Here is a 16,519-nt window from a genome sequence, read left to right on the forward strand (position 1 = left end):
ACACTATTACACACTAGCACACTAGCACACTATTACACTATTACACTATTACACTAGCACACTATTACACTATTACACACTATTACACTATTACACTAGCACACTATTACACTATTACACCCTATTACACTATTACACTATTACACACTATTACACTATTACACTATTACACACTATTACACTATTACACACTAGCACACTATTACACTATTACACTATTACACACTATTACACTATTACACACTATTACACTATTACACTATTACACTAGCACACTATTACACTATTACACACTATTACACTATTACACACTATTACACTATTACACTATTACACTAGCACACTATTACACTATTACACACTATTATACTATTACACTATTACACACTAGCACACTATTACACTATTACACTAGCACACTGTTACACTATTACACACTATTAAACTATTACACTATTACACACTATTACACTATTACACTATTACACACTATTACAGTATTACAGTATTACACTATTACACACTATTACACTATTACACAAAATGTTCAAATTTTTGTTTTTCATTTTGGGATATGTTGGGGTACTTTGGGGTATTTTGGGGTACTGTGGGGTATTTGGGGGTATACTTTGGGATACTTTGGGGTATTTTGGGGTACTTTGGGGTATTTTATGGTATTTTGGGGTATACTTTGGGGTACTTTGGGGTATTTTGGGGTATTTTCTGGTACTTTGGGGTATACTTTGGGGGTATTTTAGGGTATTTTGGGGTATTTTCTGGTATTTTCTGGTACTTTGGGGTATACTTTGGGGTATTTTATGGTATTTTGGGGTATTTTATGGTATTTTGGGGTATACTTTGGGGTATTTTAGGGTATTTTCTGGTATTTTAGGGTACTTTGGGGTATACTTTGGGGTATTTTAGGGTATTTTGGGGTATTTTGGGGTCTTTTCTGGTATTTTGGGGTATACTTTGGGGTATTTTAGGGTATTTTGGGGTATTTTCTGGTATTTTCTGGTACTTTGGGGTATACTTTGGGGTATTTTGGGGTATTTCCTGGTATTTTCTGGTATTTTGGGGTATACTTTGGGGTATTTTAGGGTATTTTGGGGTATTTTCTGGTATTTTCTGGTACTTTGGGGTATACTTTGGGGTATTTTGGGGTATTTTGGGGTATTTTGGGGTATTTTCGGTATTTTCTGGTATTTTCTGGTACTTTTGGGTATACTTTGGGGTATTTTGGGGTATTTTCTGGTATTTTCTGGTACTTTGGGGTGATTAGTAGGACCCCTTCCGCCATTCCATTTTCACACAGCTGCGTCACTAGTTGCCTTAGCTCTGGAGGCGTTGTTTTGTATGCAAATGACCTGAACGGGAATGCGCGTTTCGAGTTTAAGACAGAATGCCATTCTCCAAGCAGATATAGATCATATCATTTGTGCGACCGTTTCAGCCACTTAAGACATATTACCAGCACGTTCAGGACTCAGAGTGAACTTGTCATTGATTCTGTTTCAGTGGTTCCAAGATAAGTCTTCCAGAATAACTCTTTGAAAACATTTCGGGAATGAGACTGTCAAAAAGTAAAGTTGAAACACCACTATCTCTCTTTCTTTGTCTACCTCTCACTCACTCGCTCTCGCGCTCTCTCTCTCGCTCTCTTTGCTCTCTCTCTCTCTCTCTCTGTGAGATCTTGTGTATTAAGGAATAATATATTCTATACAGGCCTCCAGTATCACAGTATTCAACTAATCTCATAGTAATTAAACTTTGGAGGTGGCTGTGGGAAGGTAAGATGCCTTGCTCAGGGGCACGTGGGATTCCCTGTGGGGAATCAAGTCATTAAAGTATTTACATGATTATAACAACATAATTATCTATAGCAAGTAATATATTAAGACATATGTCATCTTCAAATTAAGATACATGAACTAAACAGCTAATAAGCCATAATGTCATCTTTAAATCAAGGTACATGAATTAAACAGCTAGTAGGACATCTCATCTTTAAATCAAAGTACATGAATTAAACAGCCAATAAGACATCTGTCTTTTTTTAAATCAATGTACATGAATTAAACAGCTAGTAGGGCATCTCATCTTTAAATCAAGGTACATGAATTAAACAGCTAGTAAGACATCTGTCAACTTTAAATCAATGTACATGAATTAAACAGCTAGTAAGACATATGTCATCTTTAAATAAAGGTACATGAACTGGAAACAATAGACTGTATAGACTATACATACAGTATCACTCTCCATACATTTATTACTATGTACATCAAACAATATACAGTAGACTATACTTATCACTCTATACATTTAGTACTATGTACATCAAACAATAGACAGTAGACTATACATATCACTCTATACATTTAGTACTATGTACACCAAACAATAAACAGTAGACTATATCACTCCCTAGACATTTAGTAATGCGTAATCAAACAAATGGAATGTTACTCCTGCAGTCTCTACATAACCATCTATATGTACATTTGTATAAATCCATATGACATCACATTTGAATACCTGAAATTAGTGTGATTATTTCATTCAAATGGATTTAGTCCCAGTTGCTCATTTCCAGCTGGCCTTTTTATTGTGCTGTGACTCCAGCGTAATGCACCATTGCCCTCTGCAGGCTGAGAACGCTAACTGCAGGCGTTCATCGATAGCTGCAGGTCAATTTCACTCTATTAAATAATGTAGAATCAAACTAGTTTATATTTAATTAATCATCCTCAGTCATCTCATTACAGTTTGTAAGGATGTATCAGCCGTAACTACTTTTAAAAATTAATACATCCTGATTGAAAAGGACTGAGTTAATTAATAAAAAATACACATACTGATTATTTATATGTATTATTATTATTATTATTATTATTATTATTATTATTATTATTATTATTATTATTATTATTATTATTATTATACACAAGTAAACATCCTAAGCTGAATTTCTATATATACACCTCTTTTTAACCTTTATTTCCTCACATATATATGATGTATCTTTTAAAGGGGACATATACATACAGTATGATGTATCTTTTAACCTGTTAAGATGTAGCCCTATTTTCAGAAATTTCGCCTAAAGGTATACATGCCTAAGTAAATGGAAGATTGCTCCACTTCTACAAGGTCAATTTGCATGTTCTTGGTATCTAGGAACATCTAGGGACCTGGGGGTATGTATTCCCAGTGTCAGGAATATTGTGTCTGTTAGGCTTGAGTAAATTGTAATGAAAAAAAGGAGAATATAAATGATGATGTTTTTTTGCATTTGTGCCGGTGAATAACACCATGTTACAATTGTAACAAAGAGATTTCGCACCATGAGCTCATTCACCACCTTATTGAGATCAAGTGTACAAAAAAATCTAAGCAAATTAATAAAGGGAAGATGATTAAATAGAAGGATTTGTAGATACAGTAATAAATGATAATCGATTTTAATTATAAATTCATATTTGACCTTGAACTTGACCTTGACCTTATTATGGCCAAATCATACATATATGGATAGGGGAAAGGCTCCTCTTTCCAATGGCAGTGTTAAATCTGGATTTAGTTATTTCCTCACGGTTTTATGATAAAAGAGATATAATTAGCATTTTTCCGATAAATTCTTATTTTCAAAACAAATATATACACTTTGACTGCTGTTTTGATAGGGTTATGGTCTTTACTCTTGGCAAAAAAAATAAAATACTCTTAAACTCTTAAAGGGGACATATACATATGATTTATCTTTTAAAGGGAACATATACATAGTATGTATCATTTATAGGGGACATATATACACATACAGAGGCAGATGAACATGATCATTATTATAACTGTAATATTATTATACATGTGTCTACAGACATACAGAAGCAGATGAACATGATCATTATCACTTTGGTTGCCTAAGGTTAAATTCATGATATACCATAGATTGCCAGCGCTATTTGTCTATGGAGAAAGTCCCCTTCTTTGCAGGGCTATAACTTTTTAAATTCTATTGCTACATTGCCATTATTAGGGCCCATTCAAAGTCCTATATGTATTGTTCATTGTGTAGCAACGTTAAACTTTGTCATTCACATATTCATAGTAAAGTATGGTTTCAAGTTTCTTTAATAGTTGTCATACAGAAGTACAGAATACTTTTGTACAAAATGCTTCTTACTGTTGCGCTCCAGAGACTGTGCATGACAAGATAAGTATGAAATAAAAACATAGTAAAAATTAGAAGAAAAAAAAGAGGTCACAGTGTTCAGTTTAAACATATGTACAATGTTCGTAGACGTAGTTACCATACAATATACAATACTGTGCAGTGTACTAATATACAATACTATATAGTGCAAGGCATAAATGGACGAGGTGCAGTTTAGGTACAATTCACAGTAGGTGTACGAGTTGTAGTGCAAATCCTTTATCAATAAATATAAAGTGTAAGTGTGTTTGTGTGATCTAAAGTGTGGAGAGTGGGTGCTGCAGTGTGTTGTTTGTTTGAGTGAGTGTGTGTGTGCGTGTGGGTGTGTGTGCTGTGTGCATTTGATGGTTGTTGCATAGTGATTATTGTTCGTTTAGCGATTATTGTTCGTTTAGCAGCCTGATGGCCTGGGGATAGAAGCTCCTTCTGAGTCTTTCTGTGCTCGCCATAAGACTCCGGTATCGCTTGCCTGACGGCAGCAGTTCAAAGAGGCAGTTGTTCGGGTGGCTCGAGTCCTTAATAATTCTCTTAGCCTTCCCCTTGCACCGCTTGTTGTAAATGTTCTGGAGGGTGGGAAGCCCCCCTCTAATTGTGCGTTCGGCTGAACGTGTCACTCTTTGTAGTCTGCTACGGTCTTGTGCAGTGCTATTCCCAAACCAGGAGGTGATGTTGCCGGTCAGGATGCTCTCTATTGTACATGAGTAGAAGTTCCTAAGGATCTTCTGACTGACTTGGAACTTCCTTAGGCGCCTGAGGAAGTAGAGGCGTTGTCGTGCCTTCTTCACAACACTGTCAATGTGTGTGGTCCATGTCAAGTCCTCGGATATGTGGGTCTAATGTATAAGTATGTTTTCATCTCTTTCTGCAGCTTTCTCCAGAACGTGATATATAGCCCCAAATGCATTATATTGATGATGAAATACAGTTTGATGGCAATCAGCGCGATATAAAAAATTCCAACTAGACGTACTTCTAGAAGTTACTACACGTCATCTGATGTTGACCGGATGGGCGAGGGGGCGTTTATAATTCCGTGGGCAGCGTTATACCAATCATCTAATGTGGGTCAAATGTTGATAATAGCAGTTAGTATCGAAGACGGTAACGTTACACGCTGAAACTCACCCCAGTCTCCGCGCGCCGTTGGGCGATCATCGTCGAGTAGAAATCTTATCATTATGGGATATATTTTTACCCGGTCCATCTCCAGCTTGTATAATGGTATATACGTCCAAATCATGTTGTTTATCGAGTTATTGCCAATCGATCACCGTGTAGCGTGACGAGCCAGAGTCCCATGAACTATAGCGAGCGCCCGGAAGTACTACGGTCGTCATGACAACCTCTATTCAACATCCTGTTTGTCGATTGCGCCGATCGGCCACCAGATGGCGCTCCTGAACCGCCAGAGAGCTCAGTGGGTCCTGCTGGTGGATCTCAGGCCAGCGGCGGGGACATATGAATCCGATCGCAGATTTTTGAAATATTGATATAAGGACGCTGTACAGCGTCCCCCGGCAACTTGAGCATGGCCAGCAATGACGTGAAAAGACGTTTCATGGCAGTCAAAGTGTTATTATAACTGTAATATTATTATACATGTGTCTACAGACATACAGAAGCAGATGAACATGATCATTATTATAACTGTAATATTATTATACATGTGTCTACAGACATACAGAGGCAGATGAACATGATCATTATTATAACTGTAATATTATTATACATGTGTCTACAGACATACAGAGGCAGATGAACATGCCATCCAGCACTGTTTCTGCTACACCTCTACTGTCCTTACCTCCACCCTCGCCTTCCAGAAGGAACAGAAACTCAAAGTGGAGTGCCAGGTAACACACACACACACACACACACACACACACACACACACACACACACACACACACACACACACACACACACACACACACACACACACACACACACACACACAATTGAAATGTTTATTTATGTCACAGAAGTACAAGGAAGCCTCATACAAAGGACATAAACACTGCCAGTGCAGTCAGAAAGTATGAAAGAACAGCCAGTTACAAAGTGCATGGACGGCAGAACGCTGTTACATACAGTATGGCTGAACTACTTGTCAGACACATCAGACACGAATCATGGGTAAAGGAAACAACGCCTCCTCCAAATTGACCGGCTTCCTATAATAGCTGATACTGAGCAGTACCTTGCTAACTGCTTGGCCTTCCTTTTGGGGAGACCGGCTATTTGTATGCCCCTCACAACCAACTTGTGCACATGCCCTAGGCTGCCAAAGATTAAAAACTAGAAGTGTACATCTGTAGCCTAGCTGTGAGATGGTCTGCTGTAGCTGTTGGTATTTCAACACTTTGGTTAGAAAGGACTAGTATGACTACATGCTGTGTATAGTATGTTATCTGTCTTTAAGACTAGTATGACTACATGCTGTGTATAGTATGTTATCTGTCTTTAAGACTAGTATAACTACGTGCTATATATGGTATGTTATCTGCCTTTAAGACTAGTATGACTACCTGCTATATATGGTATGTTATCTGACTTTAAGACTAGTATGACTACATGCTGTGTATAGTATGTTATCTGTCTTTAAGAGTATGACTACATGCTGTGTATAGTATGTTATCTGTCTTTAAGACTAGTATGCCTACATGCTGTGTATAGTATGTTATCTGTCTTTAAGAGTATGACTACATGCTGTGTATAGTATGTTATCTGTCTTTAAGAGTATGACTACATGCTGTGTATAGTATGTTATCTGTCTTTAAGACTAGTATGCCTACATGCTGTGTATAGTATGTTATCTGTCTTTAAGACTAACTATGTGCTATATATGGTATGTTATCTGCCTTTAAGACTAGTATGACTACCTGCTATATATGGTATGTTATCTGACTTTAAGACTAGTATGACTACATGCTGTGTATAGTATGTTATCTGTCTTTAAGACTAGTATGACTACCTGCTATATATGGTACGTTATCTGCCTTTAAGACTATGCTGCAGCCTGGCAGTGATGGGACTGCCCACTGTTTCCTTTAGTTTTCTGTCTCAACAAATACACCAAAGTATATATATCAATGACCAACAGTCTCTCACTCACACACACACACACACACACACACACACACACACACACACACACACACACACACACACACACACACACACACACACACACACACACACACACACACACACACACACACACACACACACACACACACACACACACACACACACACACACACACACACACACACACACACACACACACACACACACACACACACACACACACACACACACACACACACACACACACACACACACACACACACACACACACACACACACACACACACACACACACACACACACACACACACACACACACACACACACACACACACACACACACACACACACACACACACACACACACACACACACACACACACACACACACACACACACACACACACACACACACACACACACACACACACACACACACACACACACACACACACACACACACACACACACACACACACACACACACACACACACACACACACAGTGTGTGTTTGTAGAATAGCTGTCCCACTCTTGAATTCCACTGTTTGTTTTTCTCAGGCGCTTCTACAAGTGGCCAAGAACCTCTTCACTCACCTGGGTAAGTTTCTCATCTCCTTTCCTTTCCTTTCCGTTCCTTTCCTTTCTTTTCTTTTCTTTTCCTTTCCTTTCCTTTCCTTTCCTTTCCTTTCCTTTCCTTTCCTTTCCTTTCCTTTCCTTTCCTTTCCTTTCCTTTCCTTTCCTTTCCTTTCCTTTCCTTTCCTCTCCTCATTTGCTACCATCCCCTTTCCTCTCCTCTCATATCCTCTCTATTTATCTCTCTCTCTTTCTCTCTTTCTCTCTCTCTCTCTCTCTCTCTCTCTCTCTCTAATTAAATTCAACTGTGCTTTATTGGCATGAATGTAAAACAATTAGGGCTGGGACTTTATCGCATTCATTTCGATTAATTAACTACAAAAATAATTAAAATTGATTGCATTTAATCGCATGATGATTTTTCTTTATTATGTAAGAACAATGTTACCTTTCAAATGAGACCAGACTCATGCATGTGCTATAAGTATAAAGTATAATAAAACACAAATCACTTTTTTTCTTAGTCTTGTTTGTTCATACAGAATACTGAAAAAATAAGAGAAATTGAGATCAATCAAGAGTTTTTTTTTTTTTTTTCAATGGTCAACTGTTCTGGAATGTACTGCATTTACTTTTACCTCGAAACTGCTTGAGTTTACAAAAGGTCCTTTGCGCTATATATATATATTATTCCTAAAATTGTTGTTTTTTACACTTTGTTAAAAATTGCATTGATCTGTTGGTCTGTGTATAGGATTTTGCTTCTTAAACGTATGTATAATGTATATTCATTGATTCACTCGTATACCAAAATCCATTTTAATTGAAAAAAGATTATTTTCGCATCAAATATTGATATGCAATTAAAATGTGATTAATTTCGATTAAATAACTATAAAGTCTCTAATTAATTCAATTAACAATTTTAATCGAGTCCCACCACTAAAAACAATTAACAGTATTGTCAAAGCAGTTTACAACATTACAATGTAGAATTATTATGTCAATACAAAGAACAATACAAATAATTAATAATAAAAACAACAATAAGAACATTCACTCTAATTACAGTACATGTCGTTTTTTTGGCTCAGAATTTCACAACACTGTCCCTCTATAACAGGGGTGGCCAACCAGTCAGAGACTAAGAGCCACAAAAATTACTGTGGTACCACAAAGAGCCACACCAGCGTTTCTCAACCTTTTTTTTCAGTCACGGCACCCTTCATGTGTTTATAGGTCTCACCCTCTGGCCTCTGAAGTTGCTAATGTCTTTTTTATTTGGGCCTCACAGGGTTAAAAGTACCCTGTGAGACCCACGGTTGCAAAATTACAAAATCACTTTTAGCCATTTAAAAAAATTATGTTTATTTAAAAAATGTTAAAGGGGAACTATTTTACTATTTCTTTCACTATTTGGGCACTTTTACACAATTCCTGTGAGTCTATGGAACACCTAGGTTTTTTTCCAAAAAAAATTAATTGTTTTGTATTTCTAATCAAGTACTAAAAACCGCATTTTTCTACCTCAAGATCTTAAGCCGCTTTGAGGCTGGGCTCCAACCACTGTATGGCCTGGTGCCAACTGCCACATCAACTGCCACATTATTATGCAGCTGAGAAATCACAGATATGCGCATTTTCAGATGACTCAGTTCAGTGAGGGTGAATATTGTGAGAGGAGAATTGGAAGAATTTGCCAATATGAGAAGACATATATCATATTAATATAAGTCCACATAGCTAAGAAACAATGGTAAACACTGAAAAAAGCCATTTATAAGATAGTTCCCCTTTAAGCACATGTATAGTCAATTGGTCCTGGTGTTCAGCCTCACAATGCTATTTGATAGTAAATGTGTTTATATGTCCCACCCTCTGGCCTCTGAAGTTGCTAATTTCTTTTTAATTTGGGCCTCACAGGGTTAACCTCTTAAGCCCGAGATATACAGTAAAAGTGTATATTTTCAGCATTACGTTTGTTTACCAATTATTTTAACTGTTATTAGTGAAATATAAGATTATAGAAATCTCAGGGCATTGAGTCGGAAACCGGCGCATATTGACAGGAGGAAGTGGCACAGACAAAAGTGAGTGTAGTCTTTTGAAGGAAGAGACTCAGGGCTTTCAAATTTCGAAAAACTACCCTACCCAGCTCACACCAGCCCCTGTCAATCATCTGACTTCTGGATTTACTTTTTAATTTCTCTTATTTTTGGGGATTATCTCCCACAAACCTGAACGTTATTGCCATAAAACAGAACGCAGTTAGTTTCTCTACCTTTCTGTGAACGTCTTGCAAAAAACGGTGTTGCAATATGATGAAAAATGGTGGAGAAATTTACATTATAAAAAAGATGGCAGAATTCAGTACTGTATCTACAAAACCTTCTGTTTAATCATCTTCCCTTTATTCATTTGCTTAGATTTTTCAGGTCTGGTCAATTTTAGCATGGTGTTATTTACAGTCAAAGATACTTTTTTTTAAAATAGAATTGATATTCTCCTTTGGTTCATTACAATTTACTCAAGCCTAGTAACAGACACACTATTTCTGACACTGATCCATATATGTCCCTAGATTCAGATACCAAGAACATGCAAATGGACCATTTAAAAAAAAATTGTAAATGTTTATTCTACGCATTGTGCGAACCATATCACAATTTCCGGGGGAGCTCCCGAAAATCTCCCGGGGGGGGGGGTGCAAAAAAAAAACTCAGATTGTGCTTTTATAGTCACATATTTGTCATGTGTAGGTGGGTTTTCCAGCAAACTCACCACTCTCGCTGCCGTTGAATTCGTAAGGGCTGCTACCACATAGTAGTACTTGGTGGCATCCGCGGTAATATTCCTGAGAGCGAATTGGGCTTCGGCTTGCGCGAACCAAGCGTTGGCACTCTGCGCAGCTTGAGTGAAACTGCGTTCAAAGTTCTGCGATCTGCGTTCTGTTGTTCAGTTGACATGTTCGATATAATCTCCGAAATACGTCCAAGGGTCACAAATGTAGGAATGCAGTAATGATAGCGTAGACGGAGTCGTGTTCCGATGCAAAAACGCTAGTTTATTACGCACTCTACTGTCGCACAAACAACACCTCTGTCTCTCTTTAACTACGTCATCCCCCGCTAAGGGTCATGGGAGATGTAGTAAACACCACAAAAGGCTAGAATGCCGTGAATTATGTCCCAGTAAGTAGCCACTACACGCAAATCATTAATCATACATCCAAAATAGCATACGTTTATTATTATACACGATGATGATACAGCTCCCAGGGGAGCTTTAGAGACCCCCAGGGGAGCTGATGTCTGATCTAGGGGAGCTATAGCGGACCGGGCTCCCCTCCTGGATCGCACCCTGATTCTACGTCCTTATGGAATGAGTGACATATTAAAAAAAAAAGTTAATTTTTTTTTTTTTTTTTTTTTTTAATAAAAAAAAATAAAAATTATGGATGGAAGAGCCGCACATTGACGGGCAAAGAGCCGCATGCGGCTCGCGAGCCGCGGGTTGGCCACCCCTGCTCTATAACATGCTGACACATACTGGCAGCTATTCCAGCAATGGCTCCTCCCCAAGGAGGACTTGGATTTGTTCCTCCTCTATACTTAGTACTATGTACATCAAACAATAGACAGTAGACTATACATATCACTTATTACGTTACCATTGACGGTTGGAAGGCTCGATGTCTGGTCAATGTAACATAATAAGGAGATGGTAGCCAAAGTAATCAACAAAGAATATTTAATTAATAATTACCATGGTTTTGTGAATAGAAAGGAATATAAAAATAATGACGAACAAGACCACAGACTGCACAGACAGGATCAGCATCAGACACAGGGGAAGACAGAACACTTATACATGAGGGAATGACGAGACGAGACACACCTGGGTTGAACACCCCCACCCTCAAATGTATGTACATAATCCCAAGGCGAAATGGGGGAATGAACATAAAAAAATAGTTCTCTAACTTCTATATATGAAAAACAATATTATCAACAATATAAATAAATACCAGCCATATCGACAACAATCTTGGCCCACACTCTCCCAATAGACCTGTCTCAAAACCCTGCCCCTTTTCTTGATCCTCCAATCACAACTGTCGCTTACCTCGGACAAACCAAGTTTGTCCGAGGTAAGCGACAGTTGTGATTGGAGGATCAAGAAAAGGGGCAGGGTTTTGAGACAGGTCCATTTCAAACCTACCAGTATATACCGAGTTATCTACCCAGTAATGCAACAGTCCATGTCGCTATCGGACTATCGTGCCTGTGGGCAGTCGTCCCCCCACCCCCACACGCTGAAGGACTATCGTGCCTGTGGGCAGTCGTCCCCCCACCCCCACACGCTGAAGGACTATCGTGCCTGTGGGCAGTCGTCCCCCCACCCCCACACGCTGAAGGCCTATCGTGCCTGTGGGCAGTCGTCCCCCCACCCCCACACGCTGAAGGCTATCGTGCCTGTGGGCAGTCGTCCCCCCACCCCCACACGCTGAAGGACTATCGTGCCTGTGGGCAGTCGTCCCCCCACCCCCACACGCTGAAGGACCATCGTGCCTGTGGGCAGTCGTCCCCCCACCCCCACACGCTGAAGGACTATGGTGCCTGTGGGCAGTCGTCCCCCCACCCCCACACGCTGAAGGACCATCGTGCCCGTGGGCAGTCGTCCCCCCACCCCCACACGCTGAAGGACTATCGTGCCCGTGGGCAGTCGTCCCCCCACCCCCACACAGCTCACAACACCCCCAACATGTTCCGTATGATTACAGCCCACAATAACTACAGCAATACCAATATAAATAAGGGAATCAGTGGTCGAGAAATGGGCAGCACCAATCCGAAATCCGGAGGTTCCCAGATCATTTCTCGTCACTCCCGACCCCTGGAAAACAGAGCAAAATTAATATCCCGCAGGATCAACAAAGCATATACCCACACAACCCTATGGACAATAGCACAACCCCCCCCCCCTGACTACAGCAACAACACTGCATGTTGTTCACCTGCTCATTTCCAATGCAGTCGCCATGCCCATCAGAACAACTGGCACTAATAATCAGAACAAAACGAAATTCGGGACCAAGTGGAGCAAACCTGCTTATTGTAGTGGGTTCCCTACCACTGCTAACCTCTATGCATGGGCGAGATGGCAAAGCGACAGCATGTATAAACCCATACACAAGAAAAAAATATGCAATAGGCAACAAAAGACAGCTCTGAAAGAGATCAGCACATCGCGAGGAATGTCCAGTCTCGTTTCTACTACTGCCTGGGATGGGACAATGACACCAGCCCTCTCCAACCCCTTCTGAAAAACAAAGGCTGTTATTATCACCGTCATCTCTAGGTGGAGCCACCACGAGACTGACACAGGTATAGTGGACATAGGTACAAGCACTGGAGATGACGACAGGCCGAGCTCCCCCTCTCCAGTCTCCTGCAACAACACACACTGGGGAACACACACTGCATCATCCATAGGCAAAGCATGGGCATTACATTCAGGCACCGCGTCACTGATCGATACAATTGTGTCAAATAAATTCCCCCCTTCCTCCTCAGCATGAACCCCACCCGTCATGGCTGTCGTAACTGCACCTGATGGAACAACTCCCGTATGTGCATGCGCCAGAACGTCCACCACAACAGGCTCTGCTGGAACACAAATTACATCTGGCTTTTTCAACACCTTACCTCCTGCCAGATCGTTACCGAGGATTAATGACACTCCCTCGACATGAAAACGTCTATCTACTCCAATCACCACTCGTCCCGATACCAGATCTGATTCTAAATGAATAGTATGTAGCGGAATTCTCATAACATGCCTACCAAAAGCTCTGACCATTACCCCAGCGTTTACTTTAGACCTGTTATCGAAGGGTAACCGAAGGGTAACCTACGGATAACCGACTGAGACGCAGCAGTGTCCCTCAGTATAGTCACAGGAATCTTCCTACCACCCCTGGAAAAGGACACAAACCCTTTACTGATGAATGGCAAATAGGTTCCCATACCTTTACCCATAGCAGTGGGTGTCACAACCAACGATATCTGCGTAGTAGGACGGCTATCATTGCGGAGGATAAAACACTTTTCCTTTATGTGCCACTTTTTCCCACAATGGAAGCACTCACGAGTGTCCCCCCTCATGCCCCGCTCAGCAACCCCAACAGTTCTTCCTTAGTGCATGAATCCAACAATCTGACCGTTGGCCTGGCCATAAAGTCACACAATTTCACAGGCATCTTTGCCCTAGCACGGTCGCACAACTCGGAAAAACAGGGGGAGGAAGAAAAACAAAAAACAAGAACCACCCCTACCACTGAGTATGACCAACCAATTAACATACACAAAAAATAACAAAAACGGCTTCACCCTACATGTCTGTACAGTCTGTTCCTAATGACTCTGGCCACCGCTCCACTACTGCAGTGTTTAGGATCGTCCCAACCCCAATCGCTAAACACTACAACTATACACTACTGTAAATAGCAAAGAGCACTGGTATTACCCTGTTAAGCATCCACACTTAAAAATATTCGCAAGCAATAAACACTTTAATCGCCGGAAACGCCGAAACTCGTCATTGCCCGCCATGCTCATTCTGCCGAAGACGCCGTAACACGTCTTTTCATATCAATATTTCAAAAATCTGTGATCGAAATCATATTTCTCCTCCGGGGACCTGAGATATACTGCTGAGCTCGACTCAACTCTCTAACGGTTCAAGAGTGCCATCTGGTGGCCGATCGGCATATCGCCCAACAGGAAGTGACGCGTCAAACAGGAAGTGCTCACCCATATTTCGTCCGGGCACTCGCGATCGTTAGCAGGACTCCATCTCGACACACTGGATAATCAATCGCTCGCCCTAACTCAATAAACAACGTTATTTGGACGTATATAGTATTATACAACCTGGAAATGGTTCATCTAGATCAACATCCCATAATAGAAAACTGTCTACTCCAAGCTGATCGCCCAACGGCCCGAGGAGACTGGGGTAAGTTTCAGCGTTTATTATTACCGTGTTCGATATAAACTGCTCTGATGATCATATCACCCACACTAGATGGATCATCTAACGTTGCCCACAAAATTATAAACGACCCCCCACCCATCCGGTCAACATCAGATGATAAGTAGTAACTTCTAGAACCACCTCCAGTTGAAATTTTTTATCTGGCACCGATCGCTATCAAACTGTATTTCATCATCAATATAATGCATTTGGGGCTATAAATCAAGTGCTGGAGAAAGGTGCAGAAAACGATAAAAACATACTTATACTTTAGACCGTATTTTAGTATGAATATGTGAATGAAAAAGTATAACGTTGCTACACCCTGAACAATAGATATAGGACATTGAATGGGCCATAATAATGTCAATTTAGCAATACAATTAAAAAAGTTATAGCCCTGCAAAGAAGGGGAACTTCTCCATAGACAAATAGAGATGGCGAGGGATGGTAAATTATGAATTTAACCATGGCGATCAAAGTGTTAACAAACGTTGTGTGTTTAACAAAAAATCTAAAGCCCATCCCCTAAACGTTTCCATCCCTCACTATAAAACCCCCTATATAACTAACGCTGACATACGCCGGCCTAGGAGGAGCCTGACAGGGTTTTCCTAATACCCCGACCAGCATAGACGGTATGCCCACCAGGCGAAGGAAGGAACCATAGAAAATGGTCCAGCTGCCCTAGCTGGATGAAAATGCTCCCTATTGGAGAATTATTTAACAAGAGGGTATAAAACATGGGCGACACACACAACTCTGTCAACCATATTTCAAAGTGTGGATTATGCTCAGCGGCAAACACCAAATTTCTGCTCAAATCAGTTTGGCACGAGCCCCCATATTACGTTACCATTGACGGTTAGAAGGCTCGATGGCTGGTCAATGTAACATAATAAGGAGCCGGTAGCCAAAGTAATCAACAAAGAATATTTAATTAATAATTACCATGGTTTTGTGAATAGAAAGGATATAAAAATAATGACGAACAATACCACAGACTGCACAGACAGGATCAGCATCAGACACAGGGGAAGACAGAACACTTATACATGAGGGAATGACGAGACGAGACACACCTGGGTTGATTACAAATGGGTACACCTGGAAGGGAAAACGATAAGGACTACAAAACCAGGACAGGGAACTACAGCTAGACATAACACATCACACTGGGAACGCCTGATCAAGGCACACACAGACCCCACATGTACTGTAACATCACTCTATACATTTAGTACTATGTACATTAAACAATAGACAGTATTATACTACATATACTATAAATTAATTACTCACAAATGTTGTTCATTCTTTCGCAATGTAGGAGAAAGTGCACCTCGTTCTCAACCTGAATGAATGAATGAATGAATGAATGAATGAAAACTTTATTTAACAGATTGCAGAATGGGTACAATACAGTACGGCTCAATACATACAATTGTTAAGGGGATGCAGACCAGAGAAAGACGTTTGTCTTGTTTACATCAGGGTCCCCCATTTTCAATTCATAGTGACATTTATGACATACACAACATACATGACATCATGACATTTATGGCATAGGGACATACATGACATACAGGTACTGTATAT

The 16,519-nt window shown here is 40.2% G+C and overlaps 1 protein-coding gene across 1 annotated transcript in view; it reads left to right on the forward strand.

Moving 5' to 3' along the window:
* The window catches only part of pde2a (phosphodiesterase 2A), a gene marked incomplete at its 5' end in the record, with an annotated part of 420,725 nt that overhangs the window by 263,480 nt on the left and 140,726 nt on the right, over window positions 1-16,519 (forward strand). Inside the window, 2 exons of the mRNA XM_084308457.1 lie at window positions 5,958-6,069; window positions 7,868-7,907. Coding sequence (XP_084164583.1) covers window positions 5,958-6,069; window positions 7,868-7,907 — 152 coding nt within the window. The remainder of the gene's footprint in view (window positions 1-5,957; window positions 6,070-7,867; window positions 7,908-16,519) is intronic.

Source organism: Notolepis coatsorum (genome assembly GCF_963971535.1).
Source record: "Notolepis coatsorum genome assembly, chromosome: 1".
Lineage (NCBI taxonomy): Eukaryota > Metazoa > Chordata > Actinopteri > Aulopiformes > Paralepididae > Notolepis > Notolepis coatsorum.